At 42.2% G+C, this 22,239-nt stretch overlaps 1 protein-coding gene across 1 annotated transcript in view; it reads right to left on the minus strand.

Annotated features, from left to right (window-relative positions):
• CFAP54 (cilia and flagella associated 54) overlaps positions 1-22,239 on the minus strand; it is a 219,965-nt gene that overhangs the window by 71,634 nt on the left and 126,092 nt on the right. The window contains exons 35-47 of the mRNA XM_015416272.1: positions 18,767-18,994; positions 17,646-17,869; positions 17,417-17,558; positions 16,783-16,870; positions 16,004-16,156; positions 12,585-12,672; positions 10,490-10,696; positions 8,890-8,956; positions 4,975-5,157; positions 3,972-4,058; positions 2,908-3,030; positions 2,511-2,564; positions 2,053-2,269 (exon numbers count right to left, since the gene is read on the minus strand). Coding sequence (XP_015271758.1) covers positions 2,053-2,269; positions 2,511-2,564; positions 2,908-3,030; positions 3,972-4,058; positions 4,975-5,157; positions 8,890-8,956; positions 10,490-10,696; positions 12,585-12,672; positions 16,004-16,156; positions 16,783-16,870; positions 17,417-17,558; positions 17,646-17,869; positions 18,767-18,994 — 1,861 coding nt within the window. The remainder of the gene's footprint in view (positions 1-2,052; positions 2,270-2,510; positions 2,565-2,907; positions 3,031-3,971; positions 4,059-4,974; positions 5,158-8,889; positions 8,957-10,489; positions 10,697-12,584; positions 12,673-16,003; positions 16,157-16,782; positions 16,871-17,416; positions 17,559-17,645; positions 17,870-18,766; positions 18,995-22,239) is intronic.

Raw genomic sequence — 22,239 nt, forward strand, 5'->3', positions numbered from 1 at the left:
TGTTACTATGCGGAGGAGGGAAAGTGTGTGGCTTTCAGGGGGGGGGGGGGGCAGGTTTGCTGCCACAGCCAACACACAATTTAAAACACCCCCACTTTTCGGCCATAAAACAGCAAAAATGGCCCTGAAATGAAAAGAGGGCTCTCGTATGAGGCAAAGTAAATTTTATCTCAGAGAGGGGGGGGAGGCGAGAAGCCGCCTGAGGGGTGGAGGCCCTCAGAAAAAGTCTTTTTTTTTTTTTTGGTAAAGACCAAAATAAACGTAGTAAAAAGGAAAAAGAAGAACGATTTGGATAATCCCTCGTGAGAGGAAAATAACAGTTCTAAACCAACTGGCAAGCAGTTAACAGTGTGGCAGTCAGAAGAGAACTGGCGGGATGTCCGCACCCCACCTCCTTGGGCATGCGGAGTGGGCATGTGAGCTTTGCACACCACGATTCGGAACAGCGCAGGCGCATAACCCCATAGGTGTGATGCACAGAGACCACGAAGAAGATCAGATTATTACAAACATTCTAAAACACTAAATGTTCTAAATTCTAAAACACTAAACGTTTAAAACAATAGGCACAATGTAAAGAATGTTATGCCCTTTTCATTTCAATGGGAAAAATCTGAACACAGCATCTGAAATCAAAAGGACGTAACAGTGCAATCCTAAATGGGGGGAGAACTCAGGGAGCTGACTAGTTGTTATCCTGGTGTATCTTGAGATATACCAAGGTAAGTCAGAGTTATACTGGTACACTGCTCCAGTAACACCCTGCCACCCACAGCAGCAGCCACGCATCAGTAGTCCAGTAGCGTAGGCCCCTGTGCCACTGTGGAAGTGGTGGGCCAGGGGCATGGTGGATTGTAGTTGGCTCCCTAAACTATTTCAGCCTGTGAATGCCCCCCCACATCGGTTGCCAGCAAGGCAGGAGTGCCACAGAAACACACACCCCCTCCAAATGCCCCAGTCCATCTTTGTCTGGGACTGACCAGCAACAGTATATCTAAAGCAAACTCCATGGGAAACAAGAAGCAAGGTGGAGCTTTAAAGATGAAGTTGCCTGCTACTCTGGGAGGAGGAGAACTCAGGGGTGGCCCAGGGTTGTCCCAGGGCACCCCCAGCAGAATGGCTGGGCTGTGCTTCTGCTGGTGAGCAGCAGACACCCTGACCAATTCCGCAAAAGCAGTTGTCCTGCCCTTGGTCTCCCATTTCCCTCGGTTGTATTGCTCAATTTCCCACTATTTGTTGTGCGGCCACATTTTGACCAGCATCTCCCCCCGATTTCCCCCGCATCTTCTTGATCCTAAAAAATAAGGATCAAGAAGACACGGAGGAAATCGGGAGGAGATGTGGGTCAAAATGCGGCCACGCAGCAAATAGTGGGAAATTGAGCAGTACAACCAGGGAAAACAGGAGACCAAGGGCGAGACAACTGCTTTTGCAGAATCGGTCCCTGACTGGGCACACTCTCCTTCTAATCTCCCCATACCCTTTTCTTCATGATTGCTGTGTCTGGACTACATGGGCTCTAGACCTGCCGCCAGTGGGAGATTGCAGGGGCCCTTGACCACACTGTCAGCTGCCCTGTTATTGTTAGGCAGGGCACTACTTCTTTAAAGGTGTGGTGCTGCAGACACAGTCCCGCAGTCCATGGCCCTGCCCCTCAGCTTTAATGTGCACAGGCTTAGGTCCCTGGTCCTGCCAACCTGTGATTAGTTCAAGACCTGTATGAGACACTACGGCATGGTTGCTGGGGATGCTGACATGGTTGCAGCCTGTGCAACTCTACTTCTCAGTCTTTTTCCAGCCTCCCAGTCTCTGCCGGAAGCCTTTAGGGAGCAGACCAGCAGCTCCATGATTACATCAGCACCCAACTGCTCCAGCACAGACAGCCCTTAGGATTGCACTATTTAAGTCCTTAATTTTGGTTAGATGCACCCTTCCTAGAAGTATTAATGGAAATATACCAAGCAAGGCCATAAATTATTTCAGAAATATTATAAACCTCCAGGAGTTCAAACAAAAGTTCCTTATAAAGATATCATTTTATGGTAACAGTACCTTTTAAAACTGCATGTGCAGTTTTGCCTCCCTTTCGTAAGGTATCGCTGTCCACACAATAAGTTGCTTTCATCACTTTTTCAGGAATGCAATTTATTGTTGCAGACAGTGAAAGAATGAAATGCATTTTCGCCAATATTAAGTTATTCATGATTCGTGAATCACAGAGTGAAGTCCAGACTGAATGAAGAGGCCTGTTAAATACATCTTCAATCACCTTTAAAGTTAAAAGGAAATTATGTTAAAATACATAGACATATTTCTAGTAAAATGTCATTAATTTAATTTAAAGGAAGATACAAATAATACTATAGAAGAAAATTACTGTGTTTGGAAAAGATAAAATAGTATGTATCTTCTATTCCAGGTTATCAGCTGCAAGGACAGATAAAGCTGAACATACACAAATTCAGTTTGCTCCACAAATGAATTCATTTTACATACAACAGTTGACTTACCTCTAGATTCACAATCGCCAAGAGAGGTAATGATTCATCAAAGTTTGCACAGGCCTACAATTTAATAAAACATAATAATGAATATTACATAGCAAAAACATGTATTATTTCAAAAGAAGATAGGAAAAATTAAATAGTAATCCGGCATGTTCTAGCATGTGCTCCAATTCATGTTTTGCTGGGTCATCACAATTATATTTTGTTTTTGCTTCCGCTACTGATTCCTGGGGCAGCAGTTCCTTGGTTAATCATGGCCTCAGAAAGAGGGGGGAAATAATAAACATTATAGTAGGAGTCAACCACTAGAAAAGAATTGGGCAAGACCAATCTAAAAGGCAAACATCATAGAATTAATTCCCAGTCATATTAGGGTACAGAAGAAAGAAAACATTTTTACCTGCAATTTTGGAACAAACTTGTAGCCTGCAGGCAGTTTCCATGGGACTTTGTCTCCAAAGTTAACAGTACACAGTTCATGGAATGCATCAGAGAAAAATCCTAAATCTGTAAGCACCTTTATCTTTAAAAAAAGAAGAAATGTCAGCTTTACACACAATGGTAAAAATCATAAAAGCAAGGGGAAAAAGATAGGGAAGCAGGTCATCAAAGCAAGTAGTAAAAAAAGAACAAAACAGAGGACCACAAAGAATTGTATTGCCATTATATTAAAAAAAAAAAAACCCAGTACTGCATCTACAGAACAGCAAAACCAAGGCTCCAGATATAGTCTCATTTTGCATTAGATTCATAAAGAAACTTTCAGGCAAAAAAACTCCCTACAAGTAGTATAACAGGCTGGAAAACAGATGTTTCTCCATGAGAATCCATCATCTATTGTATTAACCTCAATCATATATGGAAATAGACTATGATGTTAGTACAAAAAGTAATGGTATACCATATATATTATTGTAAATATTACAGATGGTGGATTTCTACATTTCAGTATACCTCCAGGACCATGTATATCAGCAGTTAGAAAACTAGATCCCACTTCGTGCTGTGCAAACTTTTATATAACCTGAATAAAAATAAGATTTTTTTCTTTAAAACAAAGTTTACTAGAATAGCAAAATGCTGAAGCATGCCTTAACTTTAAAACATTTTAAATTATAATTTTTCCCATTAATAGATTCACGAAATATACTGAACACAGAGGTTAGTTAGGTAGTGGTGGAAAGTGCCATCAAGTCACAAATGACTTGTAACAATCCCTTCATGTCTTTTTCAAAGCAAGAGACACTGAGAGGTGGTTTGTCATTGCCTGCCTCTGCTTACAGACCCAACTTCCTTGGTGGTCTCCCATTCAAGTATTAGTCAGGGGCGACCCTGCTTAGTTTCTGAATTCTGACAAGATCGGCCTAGCCTGGGCCATCCAGGTCAGAACAGAAATTAGTTTAGTAACCAATAAAATTAAATGATTAGTGGAAAATCTAAGGTGCTGTTCAAAGGCTGTATTACCTTAAGAATCCTTCCTTCAATACATTTAATTGCGTTCCGACAAACTTCAGAAACAAAGTATTGATACAGTGAAAAGAGTGGCAAAATCTGCAGAGGAATCAGAGAGTTCTGTAAACATTTGCTTTCTAACTTCTAGATCTATTAGTTGCATCTTTTCCTTTAATGGCATACAAAGAGCACAAACATTTATTAAAATCAAGGATTAGAAACTACAAGAAAAGAAGCTGCAATTGATCAGGGAACCTCTATACATTAAAAAGGCAGCCCCCCCCCCAGTATTTTAAAAGTGGGATTAGGATTGGCGCTCCCTTAACAGCCAGTTTAAAATCTGAAGGAGATTAAGGGAGGAATTAGAATCAGAGGAAGAGCAGTTCTACAATTTCCATTCCCCAGTGGGCTGCCCTTCCCTTCACCCTAAAGGCCAACGGGCAGCAAGGAGTTGCGCTTCCACTGTGCCCTTACACTGCTAGAATAGCATGGCAGTGCATAGCATTCATAGGCTTGTCCTGCTCTCTTGTCTAGCTGAAATGAAAAGGTGTTTTCCTGGAGCAGGATATTCTGCATCGTGCTATGCATGTTTTCACTGACTCATCAGAATTTCCAGCTAGGAGTAAACAAACGGTCACACTATGCTAGATGATTCATCCTAGAAAGTGTTTAAAGTGGTACTCTACTGACATAGAAAGCAGGTGACATCAGGAATGCAACAGTGAACACTGTCCTGGACCCTTCCATCGAGCATCTATTTCATCCTTATTATTCCAGCATCTTTGGAAGCCAGTGATTTAGCACAGTTCCTTCTAATTCTGAAACCATGCACATAAATTAACAGCATGTTCCAGTTTATCTCTTTTTTCCAAAGGAGGGTAGCATGTGACTTGGCTCACTGACTTAAGCCATCTGGATACCTCACTGACAAGACCCACTAAGCACCATGCACCTTCTTATATTTATAACTATTTTCTATGTAAAACTTTATAACCGATTTACACACAGTACTTACTATTAGATTCTGCTTACAGCAATGCAGTTCAAACATAATGAAACTCAGACTTCCAACAACTGATGCAACATCAGCTCTGTAGTTATCCACAAACAAATCAATGCCAGGAATTAATTCCTCTATCTCATACTGTGTGAAGTCACAATCAGCTATAGGATGTGGTAATGAAGCTCTAAAAAGGGACTGAAAAGTACAGAACATTAATCTTCAAATGCTATCTACATAACAAAATCTACATAATATTTAAACACATTTCATGTTTTTCATATGCATGTTAAATTAATCTAGAAAATGTCAGAACCTAGAATAAACGGAATCATGACACTGCATAAGTATATGAATCTGCCCTGCTTCTAAGTTATGGGTTTTAATTTTTACTGGATGGATAGGACATCAGACAATGGAAATATATGGGAATTACAACCTTGTCAACAAACTTTAAAGCACAATTATAAACTAAAAACTTACAAGAAACATTCCTTTGGGGCTCTATATAAGGGGGAGAGGTCTCAGATACACAAGTCTAGTCCAACCAAAGCACTTGCTATCAGATAGGTGGACTGTCTTCTGAATAGCCAGAAGAAAATGAATTGACAGGATTTAGCCTTGGATGTCTTGGATTTAAGCGTTCACTGCCTACCGATGTTTAGCCTCTCTGTCAAGTTTTATAATATTCAAGCCAGATTTTGACTTTAATGTGAAACTGAAAGATATCCAAAACCCTGAAGCACAGCGAGAAAGTTATTAATTATAAAATGAAACCTATTTAGCACCCATCTTTTGTGGTGGCAGATTACTACTGGGTTTGGTGTTTTGTTGTTGCTGATGTTTTTGTTTTGTTTTTCAAAGGAATCACCTGAGAGTGCAAGGTAAGGAAATTAATACACTTCTTTTGCTGGAGTCAGGAACTATTGGGGTCTGGTTTGGGGAAGAGAAATAGTAGGCATGGAAAGGTTAAGTAGTCTGTGGAGAGGTCTGACCACATCACAGGAGTTAATTTCCAAGAGTTCAGTCCTATGCAGCACCAGTGGAAGATGAGTTGCCAGAGTTTAAATATGCAAGAAAGGGGAGCACTGACTGTTTAGAGCAGGGATATTGAACTCATTTGTAACAAGGGCCAGATCTGACATAAAGGTCACTTCGTTGGGCCGAGCCATGTGTGCCATAAAATGAATGCCAGGCACCAGAGATATAACTGTATAAAGGACAGCAGCTGGTAAACTCCAAGTTGTTCTCTCCTCACTGCAAGGCCCCATGGGCTGGGAGGAGGGTGCAAAGGAAAACCCATATGGGTGGACTGGAAAGCCAGTGGTGCAGCACTGGGCAGATGCTCCCACACTGCTTGACAGTTGCAGATGAGGTTTTTCTGCCATGCTGAACCCACAATTGGAGTAGCTCTGCCCACTTCCCCCTGAGCAGTCTCCTGTTCCCTCCCTTGCACTAGTTGCTCACAGACTGCATAAGAGCCCTGGATGGGCTGGTTCCAGCCCCCGGGCCATATGTTTGACACCCCTGGTTTAGAGGGAAAGAAGAGTAGGTTTATTAAAGAACAAACCATTATAGAACATAAAAGAGAGAGAACCTTAGCTGTCTAAACTAACTGCTGAAGGAGGAACAACAACAGGAAGCTCTGCAGGAGCAGGAAGTCTCCAGAAGACCAATCAGGAGACAGCAAGGACATAATTTGAAATTGTGGGCAGTCCCTAATCAAGCTATGCTAACTATCATTCCTTTAGCTGTCCCCCTGAGGGCCCTTTGCCCTGGCCTTACCATCAATAGCTGTGCCTACTGCAGAAAGAAATAAATTAAATAAGTTGTGCATCTACCTAGATCACCTGAACTGACCATCATGTTACCGCCATCTCAAGGCTATAATTGAAATCTACTGTTCTAGCACTTATGACAGTAGTAGCACTTTATGATAGTTGAACTGTTTTATGACTGTGTTAAGATTGTTTTATAACTGTTACTTATACGTTGAATTTTTTATGTAAGCCGCCCTGAGCCTGCTTGTCGGGGAGGGCGGGGTATAAATTGAATAAATAAAATAAAATAAAAAATAAGGCTACACTATAGACCTTGCATATTGCAACAAGATGTTGGTGAAGTGAGGGGCTTTTTTTTTTCATCTTCACCTTCCCACCGCAATTCCCCCAGGGGTCTTTTTGTAGAAAAAGAGCTGCAGGAGCTCATTAGCATATGGTATGTTAATGAGCTACTAGGCTATTAGCATATGCCATGCCCCCTGACAGCACCAGAAGTGTTGTCAGAAGGGGAAGCAAAAGGAGGGGGCATCTTCAAAAGCCTCCCCTTCCCTTCCCCGGCTGGCCTGTGGGGGTAGGCTTACCAAACGCCGGCGGGGGAAATCTATTTCCTGGCAGGATGCGTGCCGCGGGGGACGGCTGTGCGCGCTGCACCCGCCGTCGCCAGGATGTGACGCTCCGCGTTACTCTGGCAACGGGGCTGTTTGGGTCCCGTTGCCAGGGTAACGCGGAGCGTCACATCCTGGCGACGGCGGGTGCAGCGCGCACAGCCGTCCCCCGCGGCACGCATCCTGCCAGGAAATAGATTTCCCCCGCCGGCGTTTGGTAAGCCTAGGCTGGAGGAATGATGGTGGGATCCACCCATTGTTTGGAGAACATTCTGCACTATACAGGCCTTCAAAGTCAAAGCAGGCAGCTCAGCCTCTCACAACTGGTGATCATAGGCAGTACCCATTAGGTAAGTAGCCCCAAATATGTATAAGGGTAAAAGGTAAAGGTAAAGGTTCCCTTGCTCGAAAGCCAGTCGAATCCGACTCTAGGGTTGCGGTGCTCATCTCCGTTTCAAAGCCGAAGAGCCAGCGCTGTCTGAAGACATTTCCGTGGTCAAGTGGCCAGCATGACTAAACACCAAGGCGCACGGAACACTGTTACCTTCCCACTGAAGTGGTACCTATTTATCTACTTGCAATTTCTGCCCGGGGGAGGGGCTCTCGTGCCTCCCCCGAGCCGCAGCACTTCTGCGCGGACCCGAGGGACCCAGCGGTGGGGCTCTCCGGGCCTCCCCCGGCCACAGCGCTTTCGGCGCAGGGAGCTGGGGGTGGGGTTTGCCGCCACACGGGCTGCCAGAGCAATGCTCCAGTGTGCTCCGGCCCCAAAATACCCCTGCTGGTGACCACCAAAAAGGTGATACTGAGGGAGGAGGGTCTGTATGGACTGAAAGCCACACAAAACAAGGGACTGTCATAGGAAGAATAAAGATTAAAATCACCCCTTGTTGCATTAACATCGTTATATCAGCAGAACCTTTACTGTATGCTTCTTGCTCCAATGGAAAGGATGCAAAGGATTCAGTCCTTAGTTTTTTGGACTCCCTGCTACAAATACATGAAACCATGGACCTGGATTCAATGAGGGCAATGTCCATGCAGAAGCAGAGTTCATGCACAGATATCTTTCTGGAACAGACATTATGAATGTAAAAGGAAAAGAAATGTCAATCAGATGTTCCATATTGTCAGCTTAGAAAGGGCAGATTACCTGTTTCTGAGGATGGAGACTGATTCCAGTTTCCTTTTTTCTCTAACTGATGACTAGCACTGTTAACACTGGCAGTAGTACCTGTTCCTGCTCAGGGGAATATTTGAATCAAAGCTATGACATTTGCAGCCAGAGCTCTAGCAAACAGCAAACAGCTGTTTAGCTTTATGTATTCTTGGACAGCAAAGTGCTTCACTGCTATTTCATAACAAATAATTTTTAAACAATAATCATGAACATTTCTAAAGCCTATTCATATGACTCTTTGTTAAATTGTTCTCTTGCAGTACAATCTTTCCTTTGAATAACAATTTATATACCGCTGCAGGTAAAAATACTGAAAATAACTTTTCCAATTACCAGATAAGATCTAAAATTAAAGCATATTAATTACCTTGAACAGAACAGCAGATAAAATACAGGTCTTGGTTCTTAATTTTACATCCTCTAATAAGATGTGCCTAAGTGTAGAACAGGAGGAAAAGTTTTAAAATGGCTGTTTTAACCTAACCAGTGCTTCATAGTCTTTTACCATGAAAATGAAGATGATTCCTGTTCCGTTCTAACAAGATAATCACATCATAACAATCTGTTAATACACATTTCTCCACACACATTGTGGCACTGGAATACTATTCCCACATGAACCCTGCCTTAAATTAAGGTGTAACAGCAACCTCTTCGGTTCCACTCACATTCACACATTCCACTCACATTCACACATTCCTTGAAAAGGAAGGGTAAGTGACAGAAGAAATCAGATTTATGGCTCTTGGGCAACTATTGTGTCTAGATCAATAGGAAACATTAGCAGATGTGTTTGTGGTTGCCAAGATGTTTTGCACAGGATTGCCCTTGCATAGGATTTCCCCTTTGCTTTCTTTCCAGTTTAATCCGTACTAGTTCAGACAGCATGAACACAGCTGTAAAAGGAATCAGCTGTCACCACAGGCACACCTTTTACACCCCTTTACTTCTCCACCCAGTGCTTTTTCTCAAGCAGTAAATCACAGTTTAGGCCTAAACAGAGTTACACCCTTCTGAATGTATTGAATTCAATGGGCTTAGAAGGGTGTAAAAAAGGTAAAGGTTCCCTTGCTCGAAAGCCAGTCGAATCCGACTCTAGGGTTGCGGTGCTCATCTCCGTTTCAAAGCCGAAGAGCCAGCACTGTCCGAAGACGTTTCCGTGGTCATGTGGCCGGCATGACTAAATGCCAAGGCGCACGGAACGCTGTTACCTTCCCACTGGAGTGGTCCCTATTTATCTACTTGCAATTTCTTGCTTTCGAACTGCTAGGTTGGCAGGAGCTGGAACTAGAGACGGGAGCTCACTCCGTCATGCGGCACACTTGGGTTTCGAACTGCTGAACTACCGACCTTCCACAGCCTACAGTTCAGCATCTTAATCACTTGAGCCACCGCAGCTCCCTAGAAGGGTGTAACTCTGCTTAAAACTGCACTGTCAATGTATTACTCGTAGTCATGATTTTAATTTTTGCTATAGCACTACCACAAGTGCTTATAGTTATGATAATGAACTCAGAATTTAAGTAAAAAACAAGTATTTGGAAGAAAGTGTGATACTTCAACTTCTGTTGTATAAATGTCAAATGGTAAACTGACATGCTGATCTAGAAGTGGCAATCTTCATATTGGAAAAAGATTCCACACATGGGAATCTCATGAACGTGCAAGAAGCTACCACAAACTGAGTCAGACCAGTGGTCTATCAAGGTCAGTGTTGTCTACTCTGACCAGAATCAGTTCTCAAGGATCTCAGCCAGAGGTGCTTCACATCATCGTTTTCTAATCCTTTTAAGCACAGATGCCAAGGATCGAATCTGGGATGTTCGGTACACAAAAAGAATATGATTGTACAATCTTGTGTTTCTTGGCTGGCCTCTTAAAATACTTTTTAATGAAACATTCCATCCTTCACTAAAGATGGGATCACTGGCTGAGAAAATTGAATTATAAATTAATAAAATACTCACTGAGCAATTTTAGCTGCTAACACACCTCCTTGTATGCACCCCCAAATTCCAGCCCGAGCAATGAATTTCTCACAGTAAACTTGAGATCTATTTGCCAAGTTGCCAGTGTCATTCTCTGACAAGCCAGCTAGCTCATGCCAGTGATGAAGTGCATTGACTATGTTGAGGGCTCCATCAAGGCCTTGACACCAGCATTTGAAAGCAGCTCTGTAATGCATTAAAATGTCCGTTATATTGGTGCCATTTTAGAAAATGAAAAATAAAGGCAGTTTTATTTTGCATTGAATCCTCAAGTGCAAGATGTAACGCCCACCTCCGCAGAAAATGTCACTAAACTGTAGACTTACACACAGGAGGCAGAGACACAGACCTAAAACAAGACTATGTGGGATAGTTAAACACCCAGTCCTGCTGGTCTCTCAATGAACTGGTTAAGGTGAAAAGAATGAAAGTGGTTGTACATTTTTAGTCTCTTTGGAAGCAGTTATGCAGCTTGCACAGGGGCTGGGGTCCTTCTAGGAGCCAGGATGTAACTGAGGACCTGGAGAAAAAGAGACTAGGCGTATGCATTCGGTCTATACTTAGCCCCCCCCCAAAAAAAAAAAATCTGAAAAACACCTTATCACTATTTTCTGGATACATTTTCAGCTGAATATAGAGCCCAGTATTTATTCAGCTATCAAAAAATGGCCAACTCAGCTGCCAGACAGCTGAAGGGAAAGGGTATTTAAAGGGATTGCAGTCCCTTTAAATGCCTTCCGGCTGAATTTGTCACTTTGAATTCACTCACAGCTTGCAAGAGGCATTTAAAGGGACTGCAATCCTGTTAAATACCTCTTTTTCCCTCCAATGGAAACAATGGAGGACGGGGGCAGCTCTGCTGGGCACTCTGGTTTAAACCGGGGTTCCCAGCAGAGCTTGCAGGTTGAACTCTCCCCGCAGGATCAGCTTCTGGGCAGGCTCTGTTGGGCAGCCCAGTTTAAACTGGGCTAACCAGCAGATCCTGCGGGAAGAACCCTTAGCTGGGGCTGGCTCCTCTTTGCAGCTCAAGCAGCAAAGAGCAGCCAGCCCAGGATAACAGGGGGTGTCAGAAGCTGACGGCTCCACACCAACTCAGCTGGAGCTAGCTCCTCTTCGCAGCTCGATCTAAACCAAGCTGCAAAGAAGATCCAGCCCAGGACCGGAGGGGGTGGTGCGGGACTCTCAGCTCCTGCTGCCCCAGCTGATTCACTCTCTCTTTCTTCTTCTTGAGTCCATTGGACCCAAAAAAATTTAGGAATCCTGAATATTTCCCAAATCTCAATACCATACCAGTATTGAGATTTGGGAATATCTGAAAATACTGATATTTTTTGGATCAGTAGAAAAAAACAAAAGTCCAGTAGCACCTTAAAGACAAACAAAATATGTGGCAGGGTATGAGCTTTCATGAGTCACTGCTCACTTCTTCAATATACCCGAACCCAAAAAATACCCGGGGAGGGGGGGGTTGCACACCCCAAGACTGCAACACTCTCAGCTCCCAAACTAGCTATCAGGGCTTTGAATGAAAATTACAGTAACCTTTACCAAACTCCACTGACACCTGTAGAAACAAACAACATAAAAATTCAGGAGAGAAGATCAAGATATAGAAGCCTACCCACCCCCATTCAGAGTACAGTGAACTGAAGCAGTGTCACTTAGTTTAGGGAAATGAGGTTCTTTATCTCATGCAATGAGATTCTTAATCTCAAATGTCCTCTCCAGTGACCATTTCAGGCTCCAACTACATGTTACACAGAACACATCAGGGTGGGGGAAGAACAGATATGTAAAGATGTTTCACCCTTTCTGTTCTGCCTGCTTTTGCAAATGCTGGGTAACCTTGCCCCCAGATATTGAAAAAGCAGCTTGTGGAAAGTGATTTTTACCTGGAAAATTACCAAACAGGAAAGGAGAAATGTTTCTTTTTCTCCATCCACCCTTCTTTTGTCCCAATTCTCAGCCTGCTAAAGCTGGTTCTGGCTTTTTAAAGAAATAAGGGTGATTATACATTCACAAAAATTTAAGAACACCATCATTTTGTACCTGCTGCACTACATACAGAATATACCTTTTGTTTCCCGTACAAAAATGAAGATTTCCAAGTTCATGAAGTGCCTGCACTCTGAGGTCTTGCTGGTCATTTGTTTGAAGAGCTTCTGTTTTTCACCAATTTGAAGAAAAAATATAAAAAATATGAATATATTCAGAATTGAATGAGTGTATATGAAAAACAGGGGGAATTCAGGAAATAGTAAAGCAATATCTTAAATATTGTTGCACATGTTAGTATTTTGGATTTTATGTAAACAGAACCATATCTGGTCCACTGCTTCCTATTATTGTAAGACTGTATGAAGATTACAGTTTAGGCTAGAAGTGTATTTTGGTACAGAGGATGGCCCAGGCTAGCCTGATCTCATCATATCTCAGAAGCTAAGCAAGGTCAGCCCTGGTTATTATTTGGATGGGAGACCACCAAGGAAGTTCAGGGTTGCTATGCAGAAGCAGGCAATGACAAACCTTGAAAACCATATGGCTGATTTATAACCATTAAATCAGCTGTGTCTTAATGGCAAAAAAGAAGGGGGGTGGGATAAAGGGCTGTCATATGCATACAACATCTTTAAAATCCATTTGTTGTTGTTCAGTCGCACAGTCGAGTCCGACTCTTCGCGACCCCATGGACCAGATCACGCCAGGCCTTCCTGACTTCCGCCCGTCCTCTGAAATCCTCTAAAATCCATAGACCTATTAATTTAGTCAATGGACTAATTTGAGAAAGAGGATTGTGAGAAACAAAAGAATATTATTGTGTTGAAATAGATTAGCTGAACTTTTAGTAGATCTGGAATTATGTTTCTTTGATACAGAAACCATAATCTTTAGTACAGAATTAAAATATGTGAGTAGAATGCATACCCACTAAATAGACTGTCCTACCAAGGGGAAGACTGAAATAGGACTCCACAAAGAGAGGTTTGGTGTCAAATACTTGCATGTATGCATCCATGTAAGAAACAAAAAAGAATTTTAATCTTACCAAGTGTGTACTCGTACGAAGAGACGACTACTGACAGTTTTGACCATGGAATTGGCTTGCTTTGAACCATACTGAGAAAAGTAAAATTTTCTTTAGAAAGGTCAGGTGGTTCCGGTTGATAGAACATCTCTTCCCCCATAATAAATGCAACTTTCCCAGGTGAACTTATCCGGCTTTTTGATGTTGTGTTTAATCTTCCAAAATGCTCTAGATCAGAAAAATAATTCATTTACTGAAAATACTCTAGCCAAGAAAGTTTGAATCTTCACAGTAAGGTGGAAAAAGTTTGCAGGAAAAAGTTTAATTCTGAGAGTGCTACTATATAGTTCAGAAAAGTTCACTAGACCTTCCAGCCAGCCTGAAAGGTAATTAGAATTCTGCATTAGCATTCACAAGGAAAGGGGCTCACGATCAACAAATCCCTTCCTTAGCCCCTCCCATTTGTATGCAAATCCCCCAACTTCCTTTTGAGAAGCCAGGGCCCAGACTCACCCAGGGTCCTGTTTGCAGTGCTGTGGGGAGGGGGGACTGAGGGCAGCCATGGCAGGCCAGCAGCAAGCATTGGAAGCTTGGGACTGCCCAACCCAACGCCAGTCCTATCAGTGGATTTTGGGGGTAGGGCACTCTGGATGCTACTAAAGGCGCCGTGCCACCCCCACTCACCATCTTTTCAGCATCAGGCAACTTGGCCCAACCTCCTGGCCCTTTAGTTAGCTGTAGGTTGAAAGGGTTTGCACACGGTTTTGTTTCATTTAATTTTGACACAACTTGGCAGTATAAGAACATAAGAGAAGCCAATGTTGGATCAGGCCAATGGACCATCCAGTCCAACACTCTGTCACACAGTGGCCAAAAATACCAGATGGCATCAGGAGGTCCATCAATGGGGCCAGGACACTAGAAGCTTTCCCATTGTTGCCTCCCCCAAACACCAAGAATACAGAGCATCATTTGTCCCAGAGTTCCTATCTATACCTTGTGGCTAATAGCCACTGATGGATCTCAGAATGAATTCTTTTAAACTATATTTATACTATATTTTAAGAATAATTTAAACATTATAAGAGAAAACAATCAAGTCAAATTTCATTACAAAAAAAGTCCTCTATGGAAATGTCCTCCAATCCTCCAGAGGTATCAGCATAGGGCCAGATCCATTATCAGGAAAGCCAGCCTGCGTGCCCATTTTCCTGAGCAAGGGATCTTGGCGTGAGGGTCAAGTGGTATGCCCAGCCCTGAGGCATGGCCAGGGATTACCCTCATGCTCAGGTGGCAGAGGAGACCATCTCGGGGTGTCCACCCTTGTGGGATCCAGTCATCCCAAGGTTTCCAGTGGATCACTGACTGGCAGGCAGGTCAGTCAATGAACTGGATCCAGTATTCCATGCTGAGCCAAAGCATACTACAACTGTAACCAATAAAGTTGTGGCCAATTTTATTTCACATTTCTCTGAAAACTTTGTGTGCATGTGTATTATTTCAATTGATGTGTAAATGGGGTTAGTATTTAGTCGGGTATAGAAGGGCTCTTTGCCTTTGGCCCACACCTCACCCCTCCCCTTGGCACTGGGGCCACAAGCAGTACATCTACCCAGGGTGTTCTGAACCTACCTTTTGAAATCCCCAAACCAACATCCTTGTTTTCCTAGTTTTCAAAGTCAGAAGCCTACATATTTTGCAATAACATTAAGTAAATTTAATGTTGGCCAGACATAACATCAAACCAAAGTAAATGGAGGGGGGGGGAGTTCACACCCAAGAAAGAGGATACTGGAGGGAAAATATATAGTCCTCCAACCTGATCCCAATTTCTAAAGCCTGTTTAAGGGCCAGCAATATATTATGTCTGCATTAGATCTTACAGATTTGGTGCTCATGAGTATTCTGAAATTATCTCTACTGATGCGTCTCCCCACTCATTTAATTTTCCTTGTTTCCTTATTGTAAATATATTCAGAAATTTGAATTTCAAACCTTTGCCTAACAATGCTGTAAATATTTGGCCCTTAAAATTAACATAAATGATATGAGCTGAATAAATACCAAACTTTTGATGATCCTTTACATCAAATGAGTACCTAGATTAATCATTATATTTTACTAGTTACCAGTGTGGTGTAGTGGTTAGAGAATCAGACTAGGATCTGAGAGACCTGGATTCAAATCTCCACAGGTGATGGAAGTTCATGGGGTGGAAGTTAACTGAGTAACCTGGACTCAGTCACTCACTCTCTCTCAAGTCTAACCTATGTCACAGGGTTGTTGTTGTGGGGATGAAATGGAGGAGGGACAACGATGTTGTAAGCCACTTCAGGTCCACACTGGGAAATAAAAAGGGGTATAAATATCTAAACAAATAAAAGAAATCTGCCAGTGTTTAAATTCTCAAAGTAGATTCATAATGGTACATACACCTGATTGTTAACTAAGAAACATAAACAGTTTACCTTGTGTATCAGCAAGAAATAATGAAAGCAATTTCCTGCTATATTTAAGGGCTCTGCTATGGTGTTTTGATTTTTCTAGACTCTCTCGGAAACATTTTAGTGAATCTGTCACATCCACAGGAACAGAAACAAGTGATCTTGCTTGATTTTCATCTAAAATGATGTAATAAAGAGATTTAAAACTAGCTACACATAATTAATATTAGTGTAAAAATAACGGAATTACTTAACTGTAAAATTAAAATATTCAGTATTTCAATGTTTTAGATTTGTATCTGACAACACAGAGAATTGGTAATAGTCAACCATAAATTCCTGTTTTGTACGTGCTTTGTACAGTTGTTAACAAAATGACTTGCATAACTTGTATAAGCAAAGCTCTTATGCTCTACATCCACTGAATTTACACAAAGAATTTAAGTATTCACAAATCTACTCTGGAAAATTTAAAATTACTTCATATTTATAATTATAAATATATGCCATCTAAAGTTACTGACTCAGTTCTAGAGACAGCAAATGTGGGGACACCCTAACACAAGATTTTCAAATAAATAAAGTACTGTGAAATCAATTATGTGCTTCACTAATCACAAACAGAAAGTTTTAATAATATTATCACAACCTCATTTAAAATGCTGGAGCATCTGTAGTTAGTATAGCCAGTATGTGGTTGGCACATGATATCTTACTATACACACAGGTTTTAGTAGTTTAAAAGGACATGAAAAGCAAACCTGTTGGGGACAAACAGGGCTTATATCAGTACACGCTCTGACCTGTGCTGTGGAAATGGTGGTCAAGAGATCTTGCATTACGTTTTCCAGCAACATGCAGCTTGGTCGAAATGAAATGTCTGCAGGGTACCTAAGAGAATATTTCTCATGCAGTCAAATCTATTCATATTTTTAAGCTTGGCTATCTAACCCTAGGCTCTTAAGTCAATATTTAGATACATAAAATTCAACTCTGAAAATACTGCAAAGTCCTGGCTATGACTACAAAATACTTTAGATGTGAAAATATAAAACCAAAGTTCATCATCAGGTAGAGTCGCCAGCCTCCAGGTGGGGCCTGGAGATCACCCACTTTTACAACTGATCTCCAGCTGACAGAGATCAGCTCCCTTGGAGAAAATAGCTGCTTTGAAGGGTGGACTCTGTAGCAATCTACCATGCTGAGGCCCCTCCTCTCCTCAAAACCCACCCTCTCCTGGATCCACCCCCGAAGTCTCCATGTATTTTCAAAACCTTTCCACAATTTTCCAAATTTTCCACAAATTTATGAATTCACATTAACAGACATATATGAGTGAAACCAGTTGACATTGAGAGCATTGTGACAACACAGTTCCAGTAGAAACATATAGAACATTTTCTCAATGTGTTGCATGTATTTAATTTTATTTCTCACCTTGTTTACAGTATCATTGACAAAAATAATTGACTTGGAATCAAGTTGTGGGCTTTTAGAGTCACTAAGAAGTTGCATTCTTTCCTGCAGTTGTCTCTGGGCAAACACCAGCAAAGGAGTCACCACCTCAGTATATCTCTCACTACAAAGGGCCAGAGAAATATTACATTAACATTTTTTCCAAATAAACCATCCCTTCAATTTCTGATAGGCCACATATGTTACTTACTGTGTGAGAGTGTTAAACTGCAGGGCTAAGTATGCTAGGGATTCCCACTTCTTCAAATGAAACAGAATTTCTAAAGTTCGCAGGATCAAATCATATATTCCTTTCAAGTCAACAATATTCACATCGTCAAATGGATTTTCAAAAGAAAGATTAAAACCACCTTCGTCATTAGCAATGCCTCCTATGCAACTTGGAACACAGAAATCTCCTTCAACTTCAATAATCTGTACAAGAGAAAAGACAGCATTATGCAGCAGAGATTACCAGCAGTGTTGGGGGGATGACGCAGTCTCCATTTCAGATGTTAAGAGTATCAGACTAGGATTTCTGAGACTCTGGAAGCCTGCTGGGTGACCTTGGGACACTCTCAACCTAACCAATCTCAAAGGATTGTTGTAAAGATAAAATAGAGAAGAGAATATTGAAAGCAACTTTGGATCACCACTGGGGAGAAAAGTGGGGTATACATGAGAACTATTATACTGCCAGGTATGGTAGACTTTCTATGTAACAACACATCTAATTTGGGAGAATATGTATGGGAGTTTTATCCTCACACCTTCATTAATTGGTACAGAAATCTTTCAAGGTTTAACAGTAATGTTGTGTTTATCAATCATTAATTTTAGTTAAAAAAACTCCTACATGTTATAGCATGTTAGAAAATGGAAATGGAATCTATGGTAAATATTATGAATAAATTTAGAGTCCAGTGAGCACCTTTAAGTCCAACAAAGGTTTATTCAAAGTGAAAAACTAAATAAAAAGTTAAGCTTATAAGGAATTTAGTTTCTCGCTTTGCATAACTTAAACATCATCGTGTTACATGTTAATTTGCTGTTAAATCCCTGTCTATAAGTTTAGAACCTCACGTGCCATTCCAATGTAATTTTAAAAGATTGCCTTGCACACGAAAGCTCATACCTCTTTAGTAAAATAGATATATTATATATACTGAGTATCAAAAAGGAATAATAAAGCCACAGTATTGTGAGTAGTTCTTCAAAGGTAATAAGAGCAAGAAAACAGAAGGAATCTATACTGATGACTGTTATTCAGCTGGTTTTAAACTGAAAAATGATGTAATAATAGAAGGACCACATTAATTAAAATACATTTACCTTAACAGAATTATTGGACTGGAGATCAACTATCATATCAAGCAGTGAATCTGATGCCAGGTAGTATGGTAGCCAGATGGTGTTAAGGAAAAGATCCCAAGTAATAGGAAACGGTCCGTGTAAAGACTGTAAATTTTTAGTGATCAACCGTACTTCCTGAGTATAGTTCCAAAGGCTTCGGCAAGCATTCTGTAGCAATGTCCAGTGGCCACCACGATGAGCAATAACCTGATGCATAATTGAAAATATTAGTTTGAAGAATAGTAATCAGAGATGTCTACTGAATAGCAAGATTCAAATCTAGTAGCGCCTCAATTAGGGCTGCCAAATCCCCCCGGGGGGCGGATTTCCCCCCGCTTTGTAGGCCCGATTTCCGCCCCCGCGGAATCGGGCCCCGGGGAAAACCCCACCCCCGCGTGCACGTCACAGGGAAGTGATGTCATGACGCCGGACACGCTGGGGGCGGGGCCATTTGAGTGGAAAACTCTGTTTTCCCCTCAAATGGCTGTGGCCCCGCCCCCAGCGTGCCCGGCGTCATGACGTCACTTCCCTGTGATGTGCATGCAGCGCGCGCACACTCCGGGAGCCACCCCAGGGTCCCCCGCTGGCGAGGTAAGTCCGATTTGGCAACCCTAGCCTCAACAGAACAACATATCTGATGAAGGGAGCTTTTACTCTCAAAAGCTTATACCCTGGAAATCTTCACTTGGGTAGCCATGTTTGTCTGAAGCAACAGAACAAGGTTTGAGTCCAGTGGCACCTTTAAGACCAACAAAGTTTAATTCTGGGTATAAGCTTCTGAGTGCCTGCACGCTTCTTCAGATACCAACCATTATGTATACGTAGAGGGGGTTGGGGGGTTTAATTGCCAGAAAGGGCTAATTGGAATCAAGATGCATAAGTAACTGAGCGATAAGTATAGCTAAGATTGGATTAAAGCAATTGATAATGTGGGAATATGCAAGGTCTATAGTGCAGCCTGACAGACTTGTAGTTAGCATAGCTAGACTAGGGACTTCCCACTTTTTCAGACTGTGTCCTTACTGTCTCCTGATTGGCTTTTCTGGAGACTTCCTGCTCCTGTAGAGCTTCCAATTGCCCTTTGTTCCTATCATAGCAGTTAGGCTAGACAGTTAAGGCAGTTAAGGCTTTCTCTCTTCTATGATCTATAATAGTTTGTTCTTCTTTAATAAACCTACTTATTTTTCTCTACACAGTCAGTGCTCCACTTCCTTGCATATTTAAACTCTGCCAACAGGTAGAACCTGTGTATAGCAGCAAATTAGCATACACATAATAAAAGTTCATTAAAAAATGTAAAAAACCTAACATTGTGTGGGCTCTGGCAATGCTCAACAGAACAACATGCATTTAGGAGGTCAGACACATATATAACCAAGTAGCACTTTGGGTTTTGTGCACTGTGCTCAGTGAGGGGGACAGCCAAAAAGACAATAAAATGTAAGATAATACGGTAGTTATTTAATTTATTTAATAAAGCACCAGGCAACAAAACTATACAGTAATGAAGGTATACTTTACAGAATGATCCTGATAACACTTTCGGGGGGAAATTAATAAGTACAGTAAAGCAAACCAAAAAATATTATGAAAAGGAAATGTTCTTGTATTTTAGAGGATGTCAATGAAGAGTTGACTAAGATCGACAGAGAACCTGTTTTGCATGCATATAGGATTACCAACTGCCTGGAGAAAAAACATTCAGTCCCTGAGCAGCTTAATGTGATGTTATTTACCAGGTGATGTTATTTACCTCCATGACATGAAAAGCTTCAACTGCGCATTTCCGTACATTAAGGGTTTATTAAAGGGACAGCACAATTTTCTCCAGGCCTGTTGGTTATCATGCATTCACAAAGCCCCAGATTCAATCCCAGGTATCTCCAATTAAAGAATCAGACCTCTCTCTGTCTGAACCCAGGAATATACCTGTAGGTCAGAATACTGAACTAGCTTGGCCAATTGTCTTACTTGATATAAGGCAGCTTTGTGTGTTCTTATTTAACAGGGTAGTTCTCCAATTGGGAAGCACCTTCTCCCAGCCCCCAAAACAGAATCTAAGCATCCTGACTCTGCCAATCTACCATATATTTAAGTTACAAACATTTGCTAAACTCTGGAGCAGGGTTTTCTTTTTTCTTGCCTCTTTTACCCTACATGTAGAATTGCAGTTTAGGGTAAAGCCTTCTGAGGTGTTTAAAATGCGAGGAAGAAACCAGAAAAGGGGAAAGATCTGTGACTAGAATCTGCTGGGTGTTTTTAAAAAAGATAAGTAGCATAGCTGGTTGTATGCTTTGAAGATTGGGGAAGGGTTTTGGGGGGAAAGTATTTTAACACTGTCCTCTGCTGCCTCTTTCACAAATTAAAGTGGCCCTACATAGGGGCAATTAGTTCCACGGGGAAAAGACAGATCCAAATGCTTGGGCCTTCCACACACAGAACAAATTGAAGCTTCAGAGGGCCCTGTAAATAATGTGGACCAAATGCAGGATTAAATGATCAAAGATATCATGTGTTGTCAGAGTTTTGCTGGGCTACTACAGGTTGAAATATGCATCATTTTCATACATATTGAAATACACCCCTTAGAAGGGGTGATTTCGTAGAAAAAGAGGTGCAGGAGCTCATTTGCATAACTCATTTGCATATACCACATCCCCTGACACAGGGCAGGCATGTTTAGAATGCTTTTCTCTCCCTTCCCCATATAGGGAAGGAAAAGAAAGGCATTTAAATCCCCCCCTTCCCTGAGTTTCTCTGCAAAAGCGGGCTGGCTGAAGGAGGAGAGGGGAGGGGAGGGAGGCAGTCATGCCTGGGTTCCTTCCCCGATGTTCTCCAGGTGGAGAACATTGGGCAGGGAACCCAGGCATTTAAATCCCCTCCTTCCCCTGAGTCTCTCTACAGAAGCGGAGAGGCTCAAGGGAAAGGGGGAGCATGTCTGCCCACCTCCCCTCCCCTTCTCCAGCTAGCCCACCATGGTGGGCTGGCTGGAGGAGGGGAGGGCAGGGAGGCAGTCATGCCTGTGTCCCCTGCCCGATGTTCTCCAGGTGCCCCGCGGCAGGGAGGCAGACATGCCTGGGTTCCCTCCCTGATGTTCTCCAGGTGCCCCGCAGCATCGGGCAGGGAACACAGGCATTTAAATCCACCCCCTTCCCCTGAGTCTCTCCGCAGAAGAGGAGAGGCTCAGGGGAAAGGCGGCAAGGGTTTCTGAAGGGCTTTCCCTGGCCCGTCGGCCTGCGCAGGTGGGCCAGAAATGGGGGGGGAACCCCTGGATCCTTTCTGCCGGAGCGCCACTCTGCCACGCTCCAGCAGAAAACGACCCCTGCCACTTAGAGTGACTTTAGAGGCCAGTATGGACTTACTGTGTGTTTTATTTTCTTACTGGATTTTCTATGCTCCATGTCATTTATGGTGTATTTGTGGTGGATCCCAGGGCTATTTTTGGGCAGGAA

This window comes from Gekko japonicus, unplaced genomic scaffold (assembly GCF_001447785.1).
Source record: "Gekko japonicus isolate JY-2015 unplaced genomic scaffold, Gekko_japonicus_V1.1 scaffold648, whole genome shotgun sequence".
Lineage (NCBI taxonomy): Eukaryota > Metazoa > Chordata > Lepidosauria > Squamata > Gekkonidae > Gekko > Gekko japonicus.